General features: G+C 45.8%; 1 protein-coding gene across 3 annotated transcripts in view; it reads left to right on the plus strand.

Annotated features, from left to right (window-relative positions):
* Nucleotides 1-26,604, plus strand: part of ASPG (asparaginase) — a 101,328-nt gene that overhangs the window by 591 nt on the left and 74,133 nt on the right. For all 3 annotated transcript variants that reach the window (XM_063290392.1, XM_063290391.1, XM_063290393.1), the window contains exons 2-6: nt 3,288-3,411; nt 5,200-5,311; nt 10,710-10,835; nt 20,376-20,459; nt 22,650-22,776. In XM_063290392.1, coding sequence (XP_063146462.1) covers nt 3,288-3,411; nt 5,200-5,311; nt 10,710-10,835; nt 20,376-20,459; nt 22,650-22,776 — 573 coding nt within the window. The remainder of the gene's footprint in view (nt 1-3,287; nt 3,412-5,199; nt 5,312-10,709; nt 10,836-20,375; nt 20,460-22,649; nt 22,777-26,604) is intronic.

Here is a 26,604-nt window from a genome sequence, read left to right on the forward strand (position 1 = left end):
TTCCACCTGACTGCTCCTGAAATCATAGCCTGTGTGGCTGCCATTCTGAAACTGACCTTAGCTTAATTAGGAATGTTTATTTGGAAGTAGTCACGTGAGTTCATTGGGTGAATATGGGGTTAAGTATGCATAGGATTGCCCAAACAGATGCTTCAGTACTGTTGCCAACAAAACTATAAGGGGATGTCCATGAAGCCATCAGGAGCTGAACATGATCTGAAGGAGGCTTTAATTCCTTGTTGGAGAAGAATAAGGTAAAGGAGCCTGGGCCTCTGTCACCTGTCAGCAAGATAGTGCTCTAAAAACAATATGAAGTTTGATGTAGCGGGACAAGGCAACAAAAGAAAGTTCAAGTTTGCAAATGGGATGGACCCAGGTTGGGGCAATGGAGAAATCTTTTCCAGAAATATTCCCCAAGGCATCCATAGGGGAGACACAGTTGTGCATTGGCTCAGAATGCTGGTGACACCTCCATTCTAAGCCTACCACTTGCTTCCTTTTGGTCACATGATCCAGGGGTTGGAAAGCTCCGTTCCTTCTCCATCCATGATCCAGAGCTGAGGGAATGCAGCCTGCCTCATACTTTGCAGCGTACATATGCATATATAGACACAAGTGCAACACAGGGGATAGCAGACATTTACTTGGAGGCAACTTATATGCATTCACCCCAGTAGACCCTTTGCAGATGCACACACATAGAGATATAACTGTTATGCAGAAAAAAATACAGATGCGTCCTATATGGCCACTGCTGGTAAAAAGATTGATAAGAATGCAAGAAACCATATTCTGCTTGTTTTGCTGACTTATGCATAGGATTGCCCCATACTAGTAGGAAGTAAGTCACACCAAAATCAATCACTTTTCAACATGAACTTTTGAATTACTTTCTCATTACTTCACCCTCAGTGAATAACTTCGGATGTTTATGTGCTTTTGCCTAGGGATGTGGGTCAATCATTAATACACAGTTAGCTTCTTGGTCCAACTTTCATTTCCCCTCCTGACTTTTTGGCAATACAGAGCAGCTTGCAGAAGGATTCTTTGGCTCAAGTGTTAGATGTATCCAAATAAAATAATAAAAATAATTCTTAGTTGATGTTTTAGATTGGTTTTTTCCTTCTTATAGACAGAAGGAAGAAAACCTGGAGGCTTAGCTGTGGAAGTTTTAAAGTAGCTTTGAAATTTGGCTAGTCGATTGCAACAGCCATGTGTGTAATAGTGACAGTGAGCATTGTTGTAAGTGAGTAAGATGTTCCTGAGCAGGGCAAGCCCGTCACTTAAAGGGCACAGTCTCCATGGAAAGGGCTAACATGGAAAAAATGTTTATTCTTAATAAATATTTGCATACCTGAAAACCTAATTTTTGACACACAGATTTGTATTGTATAATATGCAACATTTTATTTCACATAAACAGTGCTAAATTTTTAGGAACTGGAAGACCTAGTTTCTTTTTCTGATCCTATGGCAAATTAATATCCGCTGAATAATGGAAAAAGCCAGGGAGTTTCAGAAAAACATCTATTTCTGTTTTATTGACTATTCTAAAGCCTTTGACTGTGTGGACCATAACAAATTGTGGCAAGTTCTTAGTGGTATGAGGATACCAAGTCATCTTGTATGCCTCCTGAAGAATCTGTATAACGACCAAGTAGCAACAGTAAGAACAGACCACGGAACAACGGACTGGTTTAAGATTGGGAAAGGAGTACGGCAGGGCTGTATACTCTCACCCTACCTATTCAACTTGTACGCAGAACACATCATGCGACAAGCTGGCCTTGAGGAATCCAAGGCTGGAGTTAAAATCTCTGGAAGAAACATTAACAATCTCAGATATGCAGATGATACCACTTTGATGGCTGAAAGCGAAGAGGAACTGAGGAGCCTTATGATGAAGGTGAAAGAAGAAAGTGCAAAAGCTGGCTTGCAGCTAAACCTCAAAAAAACCAGGATTATGGCAACCAGCTTGATTGATAACTGGCAAATAGAGGGAGAAAATGTAGAAGCAGTGAAAGACTTTGTATTCCTAGGTGCAAAGATTACTGCAGATGCTGACTGCAGTCAGGAAATCAGAAGACGCTTAATCCTTGGGAGAAGAGCAATGACCAATCTCGATAAAATAGTTAAGAGCAGAGACATCACACTGACAACAAAGGCCCGCATAGTTAAAGCAATGGTGTTCCCTGTAGTAACATATGGCTGCGAGAGCTGGACCATAAGGAAGGCTGAGCGAAGGAAGATCGATGCTTTTGAACTGTGGTGTTGGAGGAAAATTCTGAGAGTGCCTTGGACTGCCAGAAGATCAAACCAGTCCATCCTCCAGGAAATCAAGCCAGACTGCTCACTTGAGGGAATGATATTAAGGGCAAAACTGAAATACTTTGGCCATATAATGAGAAGACAGGACACCCTGGAGAAGATGCTGATGCTAGGGAGAGTGGAAGGCAAAAGGAAGAGGGGCCGACCAAGGGCAAGATGGATGGATGATATTCTAGAGGTGATGGACTCGTCCCTGGGGGAGCTGGTGGTGTTGACGACCGACAGGAAGCTCTGGCGTGGGCTGGTCCATGAAGTCACGAAGAGTCGGAAGCGACTGAACGAATAAACAACAAAAAATGGCAAATTAAAATTGTTTTGAGAGCAATATTGATCTGGGCCATGCTGTCAACAAGGAATGTTCATTAGATTAAGCTGAGTGTTTCAGTAATCTGATAATGAAATGGGTTGATTCTAAACATTTCAGGATTCTTCTGAAGTAAATTAAATCTTAGCCTGAACCCACTGAAGGTCTGTTGGCCATTCAGAGTTTTGGAGGGACCCAAAAATACAGACAATGGCTGATTCACACATTGCGCTAAGCAGTAATGTGACTGTGTAGCTCGGTGTGGGAATCCGTTGCAGATGCCTGACTTTATTTTGCCTCCCCTGTTTTATTTCACATCTTGCCTGTTTTGAGTTTTAGATAAGTGCTTGAACAATGTTTTATGATTTCAGGTATTGATTTAATATGGACTCTCCTTTTGGCTTAGATGGAACTGAATAGTAAACCTTTGCTATTGATCTATCTTTGCTTGTTATTTTCTTAATTACTGGAATGACTATTCAGGGTTTCAGGCAAGAATATTTCTAGCCCTTAATGGAGATGCAAGGATTGAACCTTGAATTATCTTCATGCAAACCATGTTTCTACTACTGAGCTGCATCTCAGTCTTGAAGTTCAGTTAAAAATTCAGTGAATATTGTTTTATTCATGTTTTTTGTGTTCTTTTGTTTCTCAGGTCTTGTCCCTGAGGCTAACAAGCTTGCAGAGGCTCTGAAGAAGATGACAATACTTCATGATGCAACATATGCCAAGGAAACCCAACTATATAACCGCCTTGGAGTTGACACCTTGGTACTTCCGTATGTATTTGGAATACTGGAATATTTTTGCTTTATTGTGCCTTTGAATTTTCTGTGAAGCATCCTGGATTTTTTTAAAATTTAGTTTAGGAATGTGTCTAGAATAGCCTTTTCCAACCTGAGACCCTCCTGATACATACTAGGGATTGGAGTTTCCAAAATCCCCAGCTAGTGAAATCTTGCAGTTCGAAGACATAAAATTACAACACCTGGCCAATGATTTGTATAGATGGAAAATGGTTGAATTTGTTTAAATTAATGCTGATTTTTAAAGAAAAACCTCACTATTTTTAGTACAGATGTTCACTTAAAAAAAAAAAGATGGCACCCTGTGTACTGTTAATGCAAAAGAGGATTTGGAGTTTTATATATTGTGGAGTTGGTAAAGTTGGTGAGAAGTTGGAGGCTGAGGATGGGTGCAGAATTTGAAAAGATTTGGGCTATAGAAAGTAAGGCAGATGGGGGATTTGTAGTAGTGGATGGAGCTTGATGGTTGTAATAAACTAAGGAAGAGAAGGAAGGAAGGAAGGAAGGAAGGAAGGAAGGAAGGAAGGAAGGAAGGAAGGAAGGAAGGAAGGAAGGAAGGAAGGAAGGAAGGAAGGAAGGAAGGAAGGAAGGAAGGAAGGAAGGAAGGAAGGAAGGAAGGAAGGAAGGAAGGAAGGAAGGAAGGAAGGAAGGAAGGAAGGAAGGAAGGAAGGAAGGAAGGAAGGAAGGAGTGTATGCAGAAGGTATAGAAGTGAGTTAGAGACCAGGAAAAGAGGTCAGGCAAAATTGATGGCAGAGGGAGATGCAAGTTGAAACAAAGGCAAAGAGTGGCAAAAGTCATGAGATGAAAGCAGACAGATCAATTGTGGGCTCTGTAGTTGTAAGAGATGGCCATGAAAGTGTGGCCTACCTTTAGAAGCTGGCTGCCTGTATGGTCTGGAGGGAGGGAGAGAGAAGACAGTGTGGGATGGCAATGAAAAAGAAGTCTTGGTAGGAATTGTGGCACTCAGGAAGATGCAGGGGAGGGTTGTGCTCATACAGGAGGTCAACAGTGCAGGAGAAGTAGCCCAGTTCCTGGAGAGGATTCCCCTTTTCCATATCGCACAGCGTGAGTGGGAGCTAAGGAGGGGGGTGGCCAGAAAGAAGGCAGTATGGTGGGTACTGGTGAGTGACTGAGTGGATGGTAGGTCAGGGGCTGGTGGGGTGGAGTAGTTGACTGTGGCTGCTATCGGAACAACGTGGAGTAGTGGAGCCTCAGAGGTTAAGAGTGAGGGAAAATAGATTTCCACAGTGACAGGCATGGGGAGGTATGATTGGAGGTTTCCTAACAGTCAGAAATCACGCTGAGATGAGGAGTAGGTCTCTAGTGTTTATTACTGCTACATAAAACAGAATCCTAACAAACTGAAGAAGTGTGGGAAAAACCCAGACAGATAAACCCCAGAAGTTAAGGCGGGTCTGATCTGTGTCTCTTTGAATGGCTGCTTAATTCCTCAGTACTACGCATGCGTTTTCCACCCTGGATAGAGGCCCCCTCCTGCTTGCCATCAGTACTCATGACAGGAGGCTTGATTTAATTTTAATTTTAATTTATTCAGTTTAGGTGCTGCCCAACTTCAGAATGACTCTGGGTTTGTATCTGCATCAGGTCAACCATTCACAAGTTGCTAGGAACTTCTTGCATGACAGCAACTGTGTTTGTAGATTTTCTCATCAGCTATAACTTGATACCTTTGTTCACAGTGAGCTGAAAAGTAGTATCGCTAAAACAGCTTATTTCACAAAATGTTCTTTTTATGACAGTTCTTCTAACCAAAATAAAAGAGTTATCTACACCATCCTGGAAATTTCTCCTTTGCTAGATTCTTCAAATATGACACCAGCTGAATGGGACACAATTGCCAGGTGCCTTGAGGTAATTTGTTTTTCTTTTTTCATAAATAATATGTTATTGGTCACAGAAACATAGTCACTCTGTGATCAATAGCTCAGATATTATTTCTGATCAATTGCCTAATACAGCACCTAATATATTGCCTAATATATTCTGCTCTTTCAAACCCACAATTTATATTAACTGAAAGGATTACGTAGTCAAAACCAACGAATTATCTTAAATGACAAGTGTGATTCACATAACTGCCTATAAAACCCATACTAATATATGCCATCTTACTTCTCCCCTATTTCCTTTATTATAGAATGGGATTTCTTTTTTGGAGAATGACTTGAAGCAAACTCATGAATTCTCATTCTCATTGATGGAACAACAGTAGTTAGGGCCCAGCGTCCCTTGGATAATCCTTTTTTATACTCAAATGTTCTTTTAAAAACTAGGATCCTGCTTCCATATTTGTTCTAGGACATGTTTCTTAAACTTTTGGCTCTCAGGACCCCTTCCCACTTTTAAAAATTATAGAGGACCCTGAAAAAGCAGTTCGTATGGATTATATTTACCAGTACAAACCGTATTAAAAATTAAAATGGATGCATTTGTAGAATATTATTTATTGAATCTTGTAAAAATAACAATATTAAACCCATTAAATATTAACATAAATATTTTTTCATGAAAAAAACCCTATATTTTTAACAAATAAAAAATAATGTGAAGAGTAATATTGTGTTAAATTTTTGCAAATATCTTCAATATCTGGCAAATAATTTTGATTTCACAGACTCCAGAGGGGGTCTTAGGGGATCCTCAGGGGTTCTTGGCCACACTTTAAGAAACACTGTTCTAGGAAAAGGGATGAAGGGAACAAAAGCTGATGTAACTAACTGACTTGCTTACAAAATCAGTGCCTGCCTTGCATTTCCTGGAACACATTATCTTTTTAATTTTTTTAACTTTCTGCTAAAATTCATATGACCACAAGGTGGTGGTATATTGCTGCTTTTTGCTCTGCAAAATTTACAGATGGCATGCCAGGGAGAATTTGAGGAAGAAGAAGCATTTTTCAGTGCAATCTGGCATTACCAAAACGGAATGAAATTTTAAAAATAGAATTCAGTGGAAGGAGGAATCTTGGCCCCATAACTTCATGGTGAAGCACATACTCTGTGCACAGAAGGATTTAATCACTGAAGTTTCTGCTCAATGGAGTTACAGTAGCTGGTTTGGGAACAACTTCCAAGAATTGGTAACTGCTGTGTTAGTATTGTGGCTCCCAGAATTTCCAGCCAGTTTGGTTCTTGTATAAGGGGTATAAAAGAGCTACATGGCTATTAGTTTTGTACTGATGTTTCTGTTCTGTAGTTCAAGTTTCCAGAAGCTAGTGTATTAGTGGCTTAGAAAGGATTACTGTCATTTGTTAGTGGAAATAAAAGCTCTGGTATGCAGTGGTACAGTTCTGATGGATTGTTTATGCACCATCAAGTTGCTGTCACCTTTAGCAACCTCACAGATAGATTTTCTCCATGACAATCTGTCCCTAACCTGGTCTTTCAGATCTTCCAGTAGTGCACTTATTGCCATTGTAACTAAGTCTATCCACTTTGATGCTGGTCGTCCACTTCTTCCCTTTCCTTCCACCTTTCCCAGCATTAGAGCCTTCTCCAGAGAACTGGGTCTTTGCATAAGGCGTCTGAAGTAGAACAACTTGAGCCTGGTCATTTGTGGCTTGAGTGAGAACTCTGGGTTGATTTGTTCAATGACCCATTGGTTTGTTTTCTTGGCTGTCCACAGTATTCTCAGGAGTCTTCTCCAATGCCAAAGTTCAAAAGTGTCAATATGGTAATTTTAAATACTGGACTTAGTAGTTATCTGGGGGCCCACTCTTTAGGTGAAAATGAGTATTATTTACTGCTGCATTTGGGGACCTTCCTGAGAAATCCAACATGTGGGATTCTGGGTTTTCGCCTCTCAAGTCCTGACCCAATCGATCTACTGCTCTTTGCCACCACCATCCCTTTGTACATGTTCCCTTTGCAAGAGTGACCCTTCCCTGTAGCAAATGACTTACATGACCTGTTCTCAACTGCCCACACTTGAATTGTGCAGTGTCACAAATCTCAGTAGGCTTGGTGCATAAGAAGGCAGACTTGCATGATTTGGGATCATTTATTTATTTATTTGGTGATTAGTATCACTGAAGATAAAAAGGGGCATTGGAGGGAAATTAAATATTAAAGGTTACAAAATCAAAGTGTGGCCATTGGGCATACACTTATTCAGTATGTCAGCTGGCAATGCTCCTTTCCTTTGTCCTGATTTGTCCTCTTAGCTAAAAGGGCTTTCAGCTACAACTTTTTCCCAACTACATAGGATCATTCTATCAATCCTAGCACTTACCAACTGCTGTGTGAATGTCTAGCTGTGAGTCCTGTAAGCTGTAGCTGCTAGCCCACCTCCATATGGACCTCTGCTAAGGTGCATGAAACCACCTCAGTTTTAAGAGACCACGTAAGATCTAGAGGAGATGGCTATTGTGAACATTTGGATTATGTTTTCCATGTTTTTAAATTGTTGTTTAGTTAGTAAATGCCATGTGATGTAATATTATATATTTTTAAAATGAGAGGATCTTTGAGCATGGTCACCATGAGAAATAAGTATCAAGATATTTATTTATGTTATGGCTTATTTGGGCTTACATGCTGCTCCAATAGTCAATTGACTCTGAGTGGCTTACAATCCCATATGCATGAACATATTTAAAACAACAATAGAAAACAATAGAATACACACCCACACATACATACAGTGTACATAAAATGTTCATATGGTGGGGAACCATAACCTCCTTGGGGCCCTAATCATAGTTTGAAAACCAAGATTTAGATATAGCAATATGAAACCAACCTTCCTTCCTTCCTGGTTTGAAGTACAGCTGTAAAACTCAAGAATGTTTTTTGCCTGCTACTTTCAGCTTGCCCACTTCTAATTCCAAATCATGCTCGAACCAGTGAGTTACATCGAGGATGGGTTCTGTGAAGGGTTGTTAATTCTGCCACTTTCACAATGCAAAGTGGTATAATCAAACTCCAATGGGAGCTAAATGCAACATAGTTACTCCTGGAGGTAGAATCAGCCCAAGAGGACAGCTAGGCAGGATGTCATAGGTTATTGCATTATTGCGTTATTTATTTATTTAATTTATTTATTATTCACATTTCTATCACCACCCATCTCCCCCCAAAAGGGGGACTCTGGGCGGTTTACAATTATAATTTGTACACACTGGCTGAGTTCACATATCCTGTTAAACCATCATGTGGGTTGTTTGATAAGCTGTGTGATGTATGAACCCAACCAGTAGTGGCTTCTTCAGTAAGCCAAGTATAAGTAAACCATGGCTAATTGGGATGTTGGAATCCAATTACTGAATTAAATAAATTAGTTCATAGACCTGTATAAAACCCTTCTTGAAGGATGCCGTTTAATGCTGATACTTTGCAGTAGAGGAAGTTAAGCAATTAGTGCCAGGCTGGCAATCAAAAAGATTTCTTTTTTTACTTTTTAAAAAAATAATTATATTGGATTGTGACTTTTTATTCATCATGCTCTATTAATGTTTCTGACTGTTTTAATATCTTGCGTGATTTTGTAATCTGCCCAGAGAACTTTGGTTGTTGGACAGATAAAAGAATAAATAAATAGCAAATAAATACTTGCAAATATACTAGCTGTTATTAGAGAACCAGAAATCCTTGCCAATTTGAAAGCCCTGTAGACAGTTACCAGTAGATTTTGATCTACTTTCTTTTGTCCCCTTGAAAACTGCAATTATTTCAGGCATGAAAGCAAAGATTTTTGCCAATTCTACCTCAGGAAAAATAATTAGATATAAATAATGTTCTCTCCCATATTATAGGAGATCAGATGCCATAATAAAATGGCAATAGACATGGCATCTCCAGTTTAAAAAAAGTCAGGTGATGAGAAAGGTTTGCTTGAGATCTTAGAAACCTATTGCCTGTCAGACAATTAGTCCTGGACCAGAAAATTCAATGATCTGATTCCGGGTACCGCTAATTATATTATTTTAAGATTGGCAAATGATAGCTTAGAATTTACCATTAGCCATCTGGGAGATAAAGTATATCCAACTGCATCTGTATCTCTGGAATTAATAGAAAAATTGTCTATTCATTCTTTGACCATGTAGATTTCTAATATTGTTTAAAGAAAGCTATGTGTATGAGTGTTTGTCTGTGTGTGTGGTGTGTGTGTTTTCTGTGCGGTCTCTTGAACAGAAGAGGGCAGTCTTCCATTAGCATTTGGCATCTCTTAAGGTTGGCATTTCTTCCATATCCTCTGTTACAATAGCTCCAGTTTGCTTAGTCTGCTCCCATAAATGGTATAATCCCCAAAGTAAAAGCAAGAACAAGGAATCAAACCGTACGATTCATTTACATATGTTAACATTCTTGTTTTAAAGCTACTGCTAAGCTTTTCTTAATTAGCAGTCTTCCTCTGGTTAAGGACACATCATTAATATTTATACACTGAAGAACAAGTCTTTGAATGTTGTCATAATTAGCAACTAAAAAAAACCTCACTAGATTTTATGTTGTCGGTATTCTTTAAGAACTAATTATGTTTTTTTTCCTTAGAAGCCGGGCAGGAATACTCAAATAAATAAGAGATTATTGATAGAGTTTTCTTGTAATGGTCAGATATAAGGGCTGTCCTCTGCTGGGGGTTTTCAAGTCCCTCCTTTGATTTCATTTTTCAATTTATTTTTTAGCATCTGTTTGTGTGAGGATGGGGAAAAAGCCTTTATCTATTCTACATGGACAAACGTGGCTGATACAGATCAGATCATTGGTCTCCATCAGCCTTCCTCTGTCTTGGATGTCCTCTACCTGATGTGGACTCCTTTAGTCCCAGGCAGCACATCCAACTCATCTGATGGACACCATGTTGGGAATGGTTGGTCAGCATAACCTTTTAAGTGTCCATTTGGACAGACAGTGGGTTCTTTGAATTCTCTCACCTCTACCTGCTTTCTAGAGATTGGAGATGTAAGGAACAAATCCCAGTATCATCTGCATTGAAAGAACCTCTCTACTATAAATGAGAGCTCAGTTTCATTTTGTTGTGGTACTGAAAACAAACTGAATTACATTGTTTTTAGATTACCTTGCCCTCGGTTATTTAATTCTAAATGAATTACGTTTGTGCCTGGTTGGTGTTGATTCTATTGATATAAATGCAACAAGCCTGAAATCTGCCCACCCTCAACTTGACCTTTAAATATCATCTTGTTCCCCAGAGTGTTCTTAAACACTCTGTATTATTTAAATACTGATCACTTTGTCCCTTTGACTGTTTCTCTCACCACAATCAATTTGTTTTGAATTGGCAGGCAAACTATGAGAAGTATGATGGATTTGTGATCCTTCATGGCACAGATACAATGGCTTACACATCCTCAGCATTGTCCTTCATGTGTGAGAACTTGGGTAAAACCATAATCTTGACAGGATCTCAGGTAAGAAGTTGCCTTGAAAACTAAGCAAGCTATACATTGTATTGAAAGTAAGTTTTGGGTATAGAAGATATTTTATTTAATTCTTACTCATTACAATCTTACCACCCCCATGGGATACAGTGATGAGAGATGATGTGGACAATTCATAACCTTATATTAGTGTTCTTTTCTTTATTGGAGATATCTTGAAAGACAGCTAATTTGACTGGGAAATTGGTACTGCTGAGGTTTTTTTTAAAAAAAAACTTCCCCCTTTTCCTGATTCAAGTTGCTCCTCCTTACACTTGGCATTATTTTTGCTGGGGCTTACAACAGTGTTAAAGGGATGGTTTCTATTGGGGAACAATGTTCAAACACTGGTTAGAGCCACTATTAAGGCCTACCTGGTGGTGATAAGAGCGGTGAAGCGCCAACACTTCTCCGCTCTTATTGCGTCTGCAGAATGCCGCCCAGTGGCCCTGTTTAAAATTACTCAATCCCTTTTGGGAAAGGTGGGTGCAGTGACCCACCTACAGGGCTGTGCAGAGGAGTTTTCGGAGCATCTGTGTCATGAGTGCCGTTGAGCTAAAGTCATCAGCGCAATGGCACACATGACAATGACAAGGAAATAGGTGAAGGGGTACAAGTTAAGTAGCCATCAACCCACAACGACTAACGGCCAACAAACAATAGCTAAACGGATCACGGAGCCACCCAAGCCATCAGCGGCAATACAACGGGGATCGCCCAGCTGAAAGCAATCAGCAGAAGAATGGAAACCTGATGATGGGCGATCCCGGAAACCCTCACCCACCGGCAGGGCAACGCATGGGACAAAGGGGGGTGACGTGACCGTGAGCGAGGGGGCGCTGACCGGCGCGGGGTATTTAAACCCCGCACCGGCGCGCTCCTGTCACTCTCAGCTTTTTTCTACCAACGCTGTACCTGCCCTGCAATAAACCAGAGCCTGATTCGCAAACCAGTGTCTGAATGTTATTCAGAGGTAGGCAGCGCATGACATAAAGCTGAGAGTCATAAACTCAGCCTCGCCGAGCCCCACCGGACGACAACGAGCCGCGGGAGGAGTAGACGGCGAGAAGACCAGCAAGATGAGGCCGGAACGGCGCGGGCAAGGAGGGCGAGCCGCGCGGCAAGAGACAGAGGAGGACCGACCAAGGCCAGAGGCACCGCGGACTCCCGGAGCCATGGACGCCCACCCCACCCGACCCGAGCCTCAGCTCCAACCCCAAGGGGAGATGGCGACGGAGGCAACCTGACCGCGGGAGGGAGCAGCACGACTTCCGAAACCAGCGGAGGACCCCGCGCTACACATCGCACCCCAGCAACGGGCGTGGAGCGACAGCCCCACGGCGCTCAACACGGAGGAGGACGACGGAGACACCCATCAGACGGCGGAGGAAGTGGACCCGCGGCAGAGGGACGATGAACCCCGCCGGCAACCCACCCCCGAGGACGCGCCAACGGAACCGGCCCCAGCGGCGGCGTGGGCTGTGGACGAGGAGGCACGAGCTGAACTCGCGGCCATGCGGGCTCAACTGACGGAACTCCGGACCATGCTCCAGGCGCTTATGCCCCCCGCGCCACCCAACGACGTCCCCGCACAAGCCCACACCCCGAGCGAAGCACCGAACCCACACGGGCCAGCGGAGAGCCAGCAGACGGCACAGGCGGCCGACACCACACCCCGGGAAGCGAGAGGCGGGGCCGCACAAAACGCCCGGGCCCCAAAGGACTTCCCCATCTTCTTCGATGGGACCCCCACAAAACTCTCGTTTTTCGTGACCAACGCTAGGGAGTTCATGGGGAGGCACGGACACTCCTATGACTCCGAGGCCGACAAGATCGCCGCCGTGGCGATCAAACTCCAAGACAGGGCGGCGGACTGGTACGTCCAACTGTACGAGTCCAGCTCCCCCGCCCTCGCCACCTTCCCTGCTTTCATCAAAGAGATGAAAAACTACTTCGAAGACCCCCTAGCCAAAGTACGGGCGAAAAGCGCACTCCAAAGACTTAAACAGGGCACACGCACGGTCCCTGACTACGCCCTGGAGTTCAAAGCCCTCGCGGGGAAGGTCAGCGACTGGTCCGAGACCACCCTGCTGGAAATCTTCAAAAGGGGGCTCAACCGCGACGTTCTCCAATGGGCCCTCTACCGCGACGACCCAGAAACGTTACACGGGTGGATCCACCTCGCGGGGAAAGCCGAACACGCGCACCGCACCTTCCTCATGACAACCACGGAAGACACAAACTATGCCGGGAAAAAGGTACCCGCACCACACGGGGGGATGGCCGGCCCCATATACCCAAAAAAGAAGTTCAACCGGGAGCCCTGCGGGAGGTGTGGCAAATTAGGGCACAGGACGGCGGATTGCTTCGCCAACTGACCGCCGACCAGCGCGCCCAAGCCCACCCCGAAAATTAGCCCCAAACCACCCAACCCGGGGCCGCCTCCTCACCGCCGAATGACCGTGGCCACAGCGACACCGGAAGAGGGCTGGGACGCTTACTGGGGGGAAGAGGACAATACCGACCCCGACCAGCCGGCGGGAAATGCTCCCCGCCTGCTCTGAGACGCGTGGCGAGGCAGGCGGTGGGACAGCAACGCGGACCACCTCAACGAAACGACAAAAGCTCCGTAATATTGGCAGCAATTCAACTCTCTGCCGGCAACGGAGCCACCACGGCCGCGGCACTAGTGGACTCGGGGTGCTCAAAAAACCTCATCCACCCCGACCTAGTCGCCAAACTCGACCTCCGCTGCTTCCCCCTCCCCACGCCGCTGGCATTCCACCAGCTGGACGGCTCTACAGCGGGAGGGAAACCAGCCACGCTACAAACCGAGCCGGTCACCCTGCAAATGGGCACTCACACCGAGCGCACATCGTTCGTAGTCACGCACATCGGACGGCCCATTGCAGTCCTGGGGATGCCATGGCTCGCGACAAACAACCCGCGGATCAACTGGGCGACCCGCACCTTCACATTCGGCGACGGCGAGTATCGAGCACCAGTACCAGCTGGCAAAAGCAACCCCACGGTAGGACGAGCGGAGGCGACCACACAAGACAACGCCGCTACCACAGCAGACCTACCAGAACAATACGCCGACTTCTCCGAGGTCTTCGGAGAGGCAGAGGCTGACCAACTACCCCCCCACCGCAAGACGGATTGCCGGATCGACCTACTGCCCGACGTCCCCTTACCTCGACCAAAGATCTATTCGATGACCCCGAAGGAGATGGCAACCCTCCGGGAGTTCATCGATAAAAACCTAGACAGGGGATTCATAGAGCCAGCATGCTCACCGGTCGGAGCCCCCGTCTTATTCCGGGAGAAGAAAGACAGGACCCTACGGCTCTGCACCGACTACCGGGGCCTAAACGCGGCTTCCCTGTCCAACAAATACCCCTTACCCCTGGTGAAGGACATGCTCGCCCACCTGTCCACGGGCAAAGTCTTTTCCAAATTGGACCTTCGCGAGGCGTACTATCGCATCCGAATCAGGGAGGGGGACGAATGGAAGACGGCGTTTAACTGCCCCCTAGGCGCTTTCCAGTACAAGGTACTGCCCTTCGGACTCGCGGGGGCCCCTGGGGTGTTCATGCAGCTCATCAATGAGGTACTGCATGAACATCTGTTTAAAGGGGTCCTGGTCTACATCGACGACGTCCTTATTTACACAAAAACGCACGAGGAACATGTAACCCTAGTCAGGCAAGTCCTCGACAAGCTCAGAAGGGCGCAGCTCTATGCAAAGCCTACAAAGTGCGAGTTTCACAAAGAGCGCCTAGACTATCTGGGGTATCGAATCTCCGGGGACGGCATCGAAATGGACCCCGCAAAAGTCGAAGCGGTGCTAAACTGGGAGCGGCCCCGCAACAGACGGCAACTACAGAGCTTCCTGGGATTCGCGAATTTCTACAGGTCATTCGCCCGGGGGTTCGCTGAGATAGCCCTCCCCTTAACGGACCTCCTCAAAACCAAAGGGGTGGGGGACACCCGACGCGCCAAGAACCCAGGCACAGTGCTGAATTGGACTCCCGCGTGCCAGACCGCATTCGACAAGCTGAAAGCGCTGTTCACTACGGAGCCAATCCTCGCGCACCCGGACCCAGAACGGCCGTTCGTGGTCCAAGCCGACGCCTCAGACTTCTCCCTGGGAGCCATCCTGCTACAGAAAGACCCCACGGGACTCCTGAAACCATGCGCCTACCTGTCAAGGAAGTTCTCCGAGACAGAGAGGCGATGGCACGTCTGGGAGAAAGAAGCCTTCGCGGTGAAATCGGCACTAGAGACATGGCGACACCTACTCGAGGGAGCCACCCAACCATTCGAGGTCTGGACGGACCACCGGAACCTCGAGGCCCTACGAACGCCTAGACGCCTTAGCCCAAAACAGGTCCGATGGGCCCAATTCTTCAGCCGCTTTGATTTCCAGCTGAAGTTCATGCCGGGCAAGAAGAACTTCCTGGCCGACGCCCTCTCCCGACTGCCTCAAGACGAAGAGCCCGCCCCAGACACCATTGGGACGGTCCTATCCGCCTCGCAACTGGGGATGGCCGTGACCACCCGAAGCGGCGCACGGAGGCAGCTCGACTCTACGGCGCAGCCGACGGCGGGACAACCGGCGACGGAAAGAAGCCAACCGCAACTACCAGGGGGAATGCGCACGGACCTCGCCGCCGCCCTCAAAACCGACCCCTGGTTCCTGGCAAACCCCGACAAGGTAACGATGGCGCAAGACCTGGCATGGGGGGAAGGCAGAATCTACGTCCCGGACTCGCAACGCCAGGCGATCTTGCATAGGTCACACGACGCCAAGCAAGCGGGACACTTTGGGTTCCTCAAGACCCTACACCTAACACGGCGTCAATTCTGGTGGCCCGCGCTCAGGCGAGACGTAAAAACCTACGTGGCGTCCTGCCCAACGTGCGCTAGGGTCAAACGGGCACCAGGCAAACCCGCGGGGCTATTGCAACGGGTGGCAGAACCCTCCCGCCCATGGGAGGAAATCTCTATGGATTTTATAGTGGACCTCCCACCCAGCCAGAAGAAAACGGCCATTTGGGTGGTGAAGGACTACTTCTCTAAGCAGGCCCACTTCATCCCCTGCACGTCGGTCCCATCCTCACAACAGCTAGCCAAACTCTTCCTCATCCACGTGTACAGGCTACACGGATGTCCCGCACGTGTGGTGACCGACAGGGGCACACAGTTCACCTCCAAATTCTGGCGGGCCTTCCTGAAGCTGACGGGGACCCAACAGGCCCTATCTACGGCTTGGCACCCTCAGACGGACGGAGCCACTGAGGTTCTTAATGCCACCTTAGAGCAATTTATACGATCATATACTAACTACCACCAAGACGACTGGGCTGAACTGCTCCCGTTCGCCGAAGTCGCATACAACAACGCCGTCCACACGAGCACGGGGAAAACTCCGTTCGAAGTAGTCTCGGGGCGCGACTTCGTCCCCATACCGGAGCTACCTCAACCCCCGGAACCCCAGGTGGACGCTAGCGACTGGGGACGGAAGATCGCGGAAGCATGGCCAGTAATCACGGCGGCGCTGAAGGAGGCACAGGCTGCCTACAAAGAGCAGGCCGACAAGCACCGGCGCCAACAACCGACGTTCCAGGCGGGGGATATGGCCTATCTATCCACCAAGTTCCTAAAGTCAACCCAACCCTCGAAAAAACTGGGGCCTAAGTACATCGGGCCGTTCCGAGTCACGCAAATAGTGAACCCGGTAGCAATACGCCTGGACCTGCCACACAACCTCCGGAGACTCCACCCGGTGTTCCACACCAGCCTCCTAAAACCGGCAACCACCTCCCGATGGCACCCAAGCACGCCACAGCCCGCACCGCTAATGATCGACGGGCAACACCACTTCGAGATAAGGGACATTCTCGACTCCCGCAAGCAACGAGGAACTCTACACTATCTGGTCAGGTGGAAACACTTCCCCCACCCGGAATGGGTGGCGGCGCACAACGTTAACGCGCCTGACCTGACCAGAGCATTTCACCGGGCATACCCCGACAAACCGCAACCAAGGTCAGCAAAACCAAACCCCCCCCCGCAGGCCCCCCCCCCGCCTCCCGTGCCCCAAGGGAAAGGGCCCCCCCCAAGCCCGCGACTTGGGTGGACCTTCCCCCCCCCGGGACTCACTCCCCCCGCCCCGGGCCCACGGGGTGGTGACAAACGATCGCCAGCACCCTCCCCCCGCCCCCCGGCCGCGGGGGAGTGGCAAGCAAGTCAACAGGGCAACCTGGGGGCAATGCCCAGGAGACACAACAAAGGCGACGCACTCTAAATAAGAAAAGAAGGGCCCTACCTGGAGCTGAGAAGCACCCGACCAGCCACGCCTCTCGCCTCGCCGAACTGAGCCAAACAAACAGGGTGTGGCTGGAGCATGCGCACGCCAGGTCAGGACCCGAGCATGCGCACCATGGACACACCCTGGGAAGGCACGTGGCAAAGGGAGGGGCGACAACTACTCCGGCGGGAACTTTGAAAAAAAAAAAAAAAAAAATGTGGCGTTTTGACAGCTCCACGGGGAAAACCCAGAAAACCGGGGGAGAACACTATTCGAAAAGGGGGCAGTATGTCATGAGTGCCGTTGAGCTAAAGTCATCAGCACAATGGCACACATGACAATGACAAGGAAATAGGTGAAGGGGTACAAGTTAAGTAGCCATCAACCCACAACGACTAACGGCCAACAAACAATAGCTAAACGGATCACGGAGCCACCCAAGCCATCAGCGGCAATACAACGGGGATCGCCCAGCTGAAAGCAATCAGCAGAAGAATGGAAACCTGATGATGGGCGATCCCGGAAACCCTCACCCACCGGCAGGGCAACGCATGGGACAAAGGGGGGTGACGTGACCGTGAGCGAGGGGGCGCTGACCGGCGCGGGGTATTTAAACCCCGCACCGGCGCGCTCCTGTCACTCTCAGCTTTTTTCTACCAACGCTGTACCTGCCCTGCAATAAACCAGAGCCTGATTCGCAAACCAGTGTCTGAATGTTATTCAGAGGTAGGCAGCGCATGACAATCTGCAAGACAAAATCGCTCGGATCCGCTCTATGTTAGACTCCAAGCGTGACACATGGTCTGTGGAGATACCAAGGGAGCGTACTTACCATGTTATCTGGGAACAGTTTGATCCTGTTGGACCCGAGGAAGTGGACAGGATCCTCAGGACAGTAAATGCCACCACTTGTCATCTAGACCCATGTCCCTCCTGGATGGTGAAGGCAGCCCTGGGGGTGACATGTGGCTGGGTCCAGGCAATGGTCAATACGTCCTTTAAGGAGGCGCTGGTACAACCCCTCCTCAAGAAACCATCTCTGGACCCTACTGTACTGGATAATTTTCATCCAGTCTCCACCTCCCCTTTTGGGGAAGGTGGTTGAGAAAGTAGCGGCATTGCAGCTCCAGGAGGTTCTGGAGGAAACGGATTATCTAGACCCCTTTCAGCCAAGTTTCAGGCCTGGATATGGGACAGAAACAGCATTGGTAGCACTTATGGATGATCTTTGGCGGGAGCGGGATGGGGGAAGTGCATCCATCCGTGGTCTTCTTCACCTCTCAGCGGGTTTCAATACCATCGATCATGGTATCCTTTTGGGTCGGCTCAGGGAGTTGGGGGTGGGCAGCGTGGTTCTGCACTGGTTCACCTCCTTCCTCCAGGGCCGGTCCCAATCGGTGGTGATAGGGAGTGAGAGATCTGACCCTCGACCCCTCCTTTGTGGGGTGCCGCAGGGTTCGGTTTTCTCTCCGCTCCTTTTTAATATCTTTATGAAACCGCTGGGTGAGATCATCCGTCACCATGGGATGAGGTATCGTCAGTATGCTGACGATACTCAGTTGTATATCTCCATCCCAGGTGAAGTAAGTGATGCTGTGACTACCCTCTCTGAGTGTCTGGGGGCTGTGGGGGTCTGGATGGGGAACAACAGGCTTCGGCCTGGTAAGACAGAGTGGTTGTGGGTTAAGGGCTCTCCCATATCCGGGACTTTGTCATCTTTGGTTCTGGATGGGGTTGCACTGCCCCAGACAGACCTGGTGCATAACTTGGGGGTCCTCCTGGACTCACGGCTCCTGCTCGAAGAGCAGGTGGCAGCCGTGGCCGGAAGGGCCTTTGCGCAGCTGCATGTTGTGCACCATTTGCGCCCTTTCCCGGATCGGGAGGCCCTTCGGACAGTCACTCATGCCCTTGTTATCTCCCATATAGACTATTGCAATGTGGTCTACGTGGGGCTACCCTTGAAGAGTATCCGGAAGCTTCAGCTGGTCCAGAATGTGGCCGCGCGGGCTATTTTTGGTGCCCCTAGAAGGGTACATATAACACCTTTGCTTCGCGAGCTGCACTGGATACCAGTTTGCTTCCAGGTCCAATTCAAGGTGTTGGTTATCACCTTTAAAGCCCTACATGGCATGGGACCGGGTTACCTGAGGGACCGCCTCTTCCCCGCTTCATCAGCCCGTCCCACCTGGTCATGCAGAGAGGGCATGCTGCGGACCCCGTCTGCAAGAGACTTCCATCTGGCGGGGTCCAGGAGGCGGGCCTTCTCTGCAGTGGTGCCCGCCCTTTGGAACATCTTTCCCCTGAAGGTGAGATTAGCCCCATCGCTCCTAGCCTTCCAGAGGGAATTGAAGACCTGGCTCTGCCTTTGGGCTTGGGGCAGGGAGGAGAATAATCATACTTGGGGTTGGCTAGTGCCTTGAAGTGCCCCTCCTACGCAAGGATTGAATGAGACCATAGCCATCGGGATTTTATTACATTTGGTAGTTTTTAAAATGGTTTTAGTCTATATTTTACATTGGAATTTTATTGTATAGTTATTGTTTTATGCTGTAAACCGCCCAGAGTCCCTCTGTTCAGAGGAGATGGACAGTGACAAATTTGATAGATAAATAAATAAATGTATGTATGTGTGTTTTGGAAAGAAGCAATGAATGCCTTCTATTTAACCACCACTGAGGATCAGTTTAGCTTGTTATGGTGGTTACTGTGAAGAAAGGACAATTAAAAGGGGCATCCAGTTCAAAAAATTATTTTTGCAGACCATTTGCTATTTAGTTGCTTGTCATGAGACAGTTCATGACTGTCCAGGAAAATAAACTGCTGGTGGGAAGTTGACTTTGCATTAGCTGAAGTTTCCAAATAAAATGCGAGGAAATAGGCTAGATGTTGAGGGAGGATTGCAGTGATCTTCCTTCCACTTTGAATTATTCCCTCTCCCACCCCAATATAAAGAGCATGCAAAATTCAAGGATAACTTCATGAGGTGTGGGAGAAAGTATTTTACATTCAGAACGAGAAATTCCACCATCTGCCATAGCTGAGATGAAGAAATGCATCCATGTTCAAATAAATCATACGCTAAGAGAATGTTTCATAAATTATGCATGGCTTTACACTCGCTTTGTATTATGTCGACTGGAGTTGCTTTCGCTTGCTGCTGAGTGTATATGATTTTTTTGAACAGCAATTGGTTATCATTTCTTTCTCTCTTCTAGATACCAATATATGAACTGAGGAATGATGGCAGAGCCAACCTGTTGGGGGCACTGTTGATTGCTGGACAGTTTGTAATTCCTGAGGTCTGCTCATCCTTTTTTTTTTTTTTTTTTGCTTTTAGACTCTTTGTTCCCTGTGTTGTTGTTTATTCGTTCAGTCGCTTCTGACTCTTCGTGACTTCATGGGCCAGCCCACGCCAGAGCTTCCTGTCGGTCGTCAGCACCCCCAGCTCCCCCAGGGATGAGTCTGTCACCTCTAGAATATCATCCATCCACCTTGCCCGTGGTCGGCCCCTCTTCCTTTTGCCTGTAGGGGCTGCATTTTCTCTCTTAGTTTGTAGATCTTCACTGGGGTGGTGGGGTGGTTGTTTCAGAAGTGTTTTGATTTTGTAAAGTTAATATTAGAGTATTCAAACAGCAGCAAAACAGCAATTAGGGGGAAACTTTAATTTTTAAAATATTGTATATAACAATATAAAATACTTGATCCTCTAATTAAGATTATTGATTCAACACTGTTATATGGCTGAGAAAAAGGGAAATGTACTTTTAGGCTGCCTCTATAGAAGTGCAATTTCCAATTCATGGGAAGTAATTATTACTTGCCATCAAGTTGTTGACTCTCAGTGACCACGTAAATAGATTTTATCCATGATGTTCTGTCCCCAGCCTGGTCCTTCATGTCTTCCAACAGTGCACCCATCGGTGCTATAACTGAGTCCATCCACCTTGCTGCTTGTCATCCTCTTCGCTTTCCTTTCACCTTTCCCAGCACTAGAGCCTTCTCCTGAGAGCTAGCTCTTCGCATAATGTATCCGGAGTACGATAACCTATACCCGGTCATCTATGCCTTGAGTGAGAACTCTGGGTTGATTTGTTCCATGATCCATTTGCTCATTTTCTTAGCTATCAATGATATCTCAGGAGTCTTCTCCAACACCAAATTTCAAAAGCATCAATACTTGTTCTACCCTTCTTCAAAGTACACCTTTCACTTCCATAGAATGTGACAGGGAAAAACATTGCTTGTGTGATTCTGATTTTTGTAGGTACAAACATATCCCAACATCTGAATATCTTTTCCAAGGCCTTCATTGCTATTCTACCAAGTGCTAGTCTGCACTGTATTTCAACTGGTGATGCTTTTACTGTTGATAGTTGACCCTAAAAGGCAGAAACTACCCACCACTTCAGTATCTTCATTGTCAATTCTAATGGGAAGTAACAGCTTCTCAGTGTTTTGCACCAGCCAGGTTCCTACCTCTGTTGCCCAGTTGAGATATTGTCCAGTTCTTGGCATCACACTTTAAGAAACACTTAGAGAAACTAGAACAAGTTACCGAAGGCATATTCTGCTTGAATGTTAGGGCTGGTGAGCTCTAATATCACAAACAGTAGTTTATTGCAGTGCACATAAGAATATTGGATTTCCCAATCATTTTTATGATTATATCTCTCACAACTATTTTTTAAAAATCCAGAAGTTACTACTACTATCAGGTCCTTCTACTTCAATGTGACATTGCTTAATATATAGCCAAGAGGAAACAAATGGCTGCAGAAAATCGGCTTCATCAGGCTTGAAATTTACCAATTATTTGAAAGACTAGAATAAAAATATGATAGGAAAATGCACTGCTTATTTCATATGCGACGAATTTATGGCCTTCCACAGGTGTCTGGTCTATAGCTTTCAGTATCCCTCAACCTGATCCCGATCTAGAACTATTAGGAGTTATTTAGCAAAAGTTTTCCCACTCTAATTTTCCATTGGGATTAATCTGCAGTGGCGTAACTACCAACAGGTTGTGACAACCTTCTGGACAACCAGAAGGAGATCCATAACCCTGACAGATATGTAGGCAGACTCATCTTCCACCTGCCTCTCCAGTAACTTCATTTTATCTGCTCTGTCAGGAGTATCAACGTTTCTGGAACTTTTTTTGCAGTCCATTCTACCTCCTTTTAAACATATCTTTAACTTTTGATGTCCATTACAAACCTTGAGAGCTGCCAGACCTGTTCTTGGAAGGAAATCTGACAAGGGGTTTACCTGTATTTTGTTGTCAAAATCCAAAACAGACACAGCACTTTTCAAAGCAACCAAGAGATAAAACCGTCCTACATAACTCTAATTATATTTAAAACTCTCTCCAAAGTAGTTTTCATTGTATAGAAAGAAAAGTCAACTCTATGTGTGTATATGTTTTAATCTGCTGGATCTTTTAATTACAAGGCTTGCACACTGACATGGTTCTTTTCTCATCCTTGTAGGTGTGCCTGTACTTTGATAATAAACTGTACAGGGGAAACCGGGTGACTAAGATGGATGCAGGGAGTTTCAGTGCCTTTTCCTCACCTAACCTGCCTCCGCTTGCAAATGCTGAGGTTGATATTATAAGTAAGCAATGATGTGATTTCAACTTTCAGACTGTAGCTGTACCATCAGTAACCCTTTCCTGGAGTGTGGCCACACTGGCTCCAGGTTTTTCAAGCATTTTTATCCTTTATTTATGAGGCCATTGTTTTTTTGTTTGCCAGTATTAAGATAGGCATCTGAGTTATCTCTTTATTCAAAGTAGCCATGATAGGAAATCTATTTTACATATGGATGACATGACAAGCATAGCTTATAGTTTATCATAAGCTCAACTGATTTTCCAACTGGTCCTCCTTATTGTCCCAGATGTCCCTCCAGAGGATGCTATTGTCAAGGCATCTTGTCTCACTTCCCTTCAATTTCATCTGCTGTCAACCAGACAAACAAACCTGAAACAAGTTATGGGTTATTTCAAGTTTCTTTGTCTGGCTAATGAAGGTGGAAGTTGCAGGCAGTTGATAAAATAAATACTAAATAAGCCTACTGAGGTTGTTAGAGAGGAGTGCTTTTAATGTCTTGTGAGTTCTGCTTATATCATAGAGCACAGTGTATAATCCCCTGGAGAAGGGTTGACTAGTGTTCACTTTTGTTGACAAAATACATATTTCTGTTGATTGGAATAGGAGATAACAATTCCCAAGGCCCACGGAGAATTAAAGCTCAAACTGAATTCCTCTTCAGTTAAAGTTGCTTAAAGCTTGAACTGAATTCATCTCTCCATGCCTCAGTTCTAGTTAATGGGGCTCACTGCAGTTCTGGTTGAAGAGCCTTCAGAATTCTGGAAATGCTGCATTTACGTCATGGTTCCTCTTTAGCTAAGGAATAGGATTAGGTAGTACATAAAGTGAGATGCATGAAGTTTACATTTTAGGTCTAAATGATTGATTGCATTAAAAGTTTTTATAACCGAAGTGCTTAAACCCAGCAGTGAATATTTAGAAATTAAATCTCCAGTGGTAGTATAAACATTTCACCTGCCCTGTCCTGGCAAAATTACATTTTGACTTTTAAATTACTGCAATTGACTTACTAGACAGTGGAAAAACAGATCAGGTTCACATATTGGACTAAAGCAACTATGATTTATTCAGTTTTGGCTTACTGTGATAACACAGCCATTGTGTTCTATAACCCTTACTTTATATCTAAGCATATATGAGCCAAGCTACTATGGCTTGTTCAATAAGCCATGTTTAGAACAAATATGACTTAGTGCGGTGCTAAATCCATATCATCGAACTTAAGTTAAAGTCTCCTTTGACTTGATTTTGAATTCTGGTAGCTTCACAGACATATCAGTGTAGTTTTCTTGGCATCAGTACAAAGTAGTTTGCCATTGCTTTCTTCTGGGATGATTTCTTGACTTCCCAGTTGAGTCTATGACTATGATATTCTCTGGAGGTCTCCCATCCACATACTACCCAGGCCCAACCCTGCTTAGGAGCCCAGACAAAGCAAGGGCAGCCAGATGCTGCCACCTGCTGAGGCAGCTGGCAGAGATTTCAGTAAGGCAGAAAGAGAATTACTTTCCACATAAGAAGACCATTGAGATTCCCAGAGCCAGAACTAATGCTATATTCAGTGAGCTAAACATAAGTGCAGGTTTGAATCCTGCTTATTGGATTTTTCCTGTTGTTATTGTTGGTCTTTTGGCAGAGGCTGGACATCCATCTGTGAGGGATACTGGCTTTCCTACAGAGATCTACAGAACAGACTGGATGACCTAAGAGAAACATTTAATGTTAAGCTGCCATGGGACATACTTGCCAATAATAGCACTGATTCTACCTTACAGTAGCAAATCTAGATTTGTGACTCAGTAACAGGATGCCCATAGGGATGCGGTGGCTCTGCGGGTTAAACTGCTGAGCTGCTGAGCTTGCTGATCAGAAGGTCGGCGGTTCGAATCCGCATGACGGGGTGAGCTCCCGTTGCTAGTCCCAGCTCCTGCCAACCTAGCAGTTTGAAAACATGCAAATGTGAGTAGATTAATAGGTACCGCTTCGGCGGGCAGGTAACAGCGTTCCATGTAGTCATGCCGGCCACATGACCACGGAAGTGTCTACCGACAAATGCCGGCTCTTTGGCTTTGAAACGGAGATGAGCACTGCCCCCTAGAGTTGGACACGACTGGACTTAATGTCAAGGGAAACCTTCACCTTTTTAACAGGATGCCCACAAGGTGTGGTCAAAAAAGTGAAGCTCCACAATTTTTTAATGTGCATCACATAAAAAAAAACAAGCAGATGTTTGATTGCACCATTGTGGCCACCATCTTGACTTTTTTTACCACACCCTGTGGACACCCCTGCTCAGTATAGAATTGTGACCAGTCTCAGTTCACTGTTTAGTGTTCTTGTATAATTCACATATTTGTTTGATTAACAACATTAATTTTAAAAACTTCAACTTAAAACCTTTCAACTTAAACTAGAATTTTTATGAAGCAGTTCTAGGCAGTCCTATTTAGCTTAAAAAGCTGAGCCACTTCTGTACAGGTAAGTGATGGGTATTTCCACCCCCACCCAATAAGTGCAAGCATATTTATTCATAACGTTAATGTTTGGTTGGGATAGGCTATCTTTGCCTTTGAGAACTTGTGTCAATCATCTAATAGCTTTTTTTTTTGGCCAGGAGAAGGTGGCTGTATGTGTGTCTTGTCTTGCCTGTTCAAGAACTTCCACTGTAGGCTCTTCAGGGTTTTCCAGTCCATTGATGCCTCTCTGTACTCAGAATGAACATGCAAAGTTATGTAATTGAGGTTAACTTACTTTCAGCCTAGCAGGGAAGTGGTGAAAAAAAAGTGTTAGGGCTTGCCAGCAGATTGGAACTAGCTGAAAGTTGCATTTCTGGTTTGATTTTGAAGATGGATTCCTCTCTCCCTCCCTCTTAGGGAGAGGTTGCTTCTCAAAGCTATTGCACACCTTTAAATGAAAGAATTCAAACCTGTATGTCAGCATGGCTCCAGCCTTACTGATTTCTAGAATATGAGTGGATTAGTTTGGTCTCTCCAGCTCTTGGACAGTGTTTCTTTTATTGCATGCAAGCTTGCTGGCAATACTTAGAGATATTGGGTTTTCACAGTTTAAATGGCATGTTGTGTGCTTGATCTCAGTAGAAAGGCCCGCTTCTTCTTGTTCTGTGTGTTTTGGAATGAAAACCTTTCTAGATACTGGCATAATGGAATGCACCCAACGTAAGTGCTTCTGCTTTTTAAAACTTCTCAAGTATATATTCCCAAGGACTGCAGAAGCAGCCTAACTTGATTATGTCACCTGATGGTGACATAATCTTCACCATCTAGAGTGGGAGGAAATGAAGCAAGTGAAATTTTCCTCATCAGTTTTTCTTCATCCCAGTACATGTTCAATTATTATACATGTTTAATTATTGCACATCAGACTGCTGTTAAAGGATTAGGAATTCAGCCAAATCTACAAACATGTGTTTGGATGCCGTCATTAGTATGGAGCACCTGCTGGTTATCTTAGACTCATGTTTTCTTGCAATAGTCAAGGGATGGGCAACCTGTGGGCTATGAAGAAGGGGGTGAGGTTATAACACTCTTCCCAGACACAAAAGATATAGCACCCTTAGGGCTCCTCTTAGGTCTGAGTTATCCAGATGCAAGTAGTCATACCTGTTGGCTCATCCATCTCCTGATTCAACTGCTGAATGCCAGATCGGTTCACAATAAAAGTATTTTATACCCATGATCTTATTGTGGATCAACAGTCTGGTCTGGTTGTGTTGTAGAGACTAGGGTGGGAGAGCTAGGCAGCCTGAATTTAACCCATATAAGCCTTCCTGGAGATGTTCTACAGCATCAAGGTAGATTGTGTGGTAGAA

This window comes from Candoia aspera, chromosome 1, assembly GCF_035149785.1.
Source record: "Candoia aspera isolate rCanAsp1 chromosome 1, rCanAsp1.hap2, whole genome shotgun sequence".
In the NCBI taxonomy this organism is placed as follows: Eukaryota; Metazoa; Chordata; class Lepidosauria; order Squamata; family Boidae; genus Candoia; species Candoia aspera.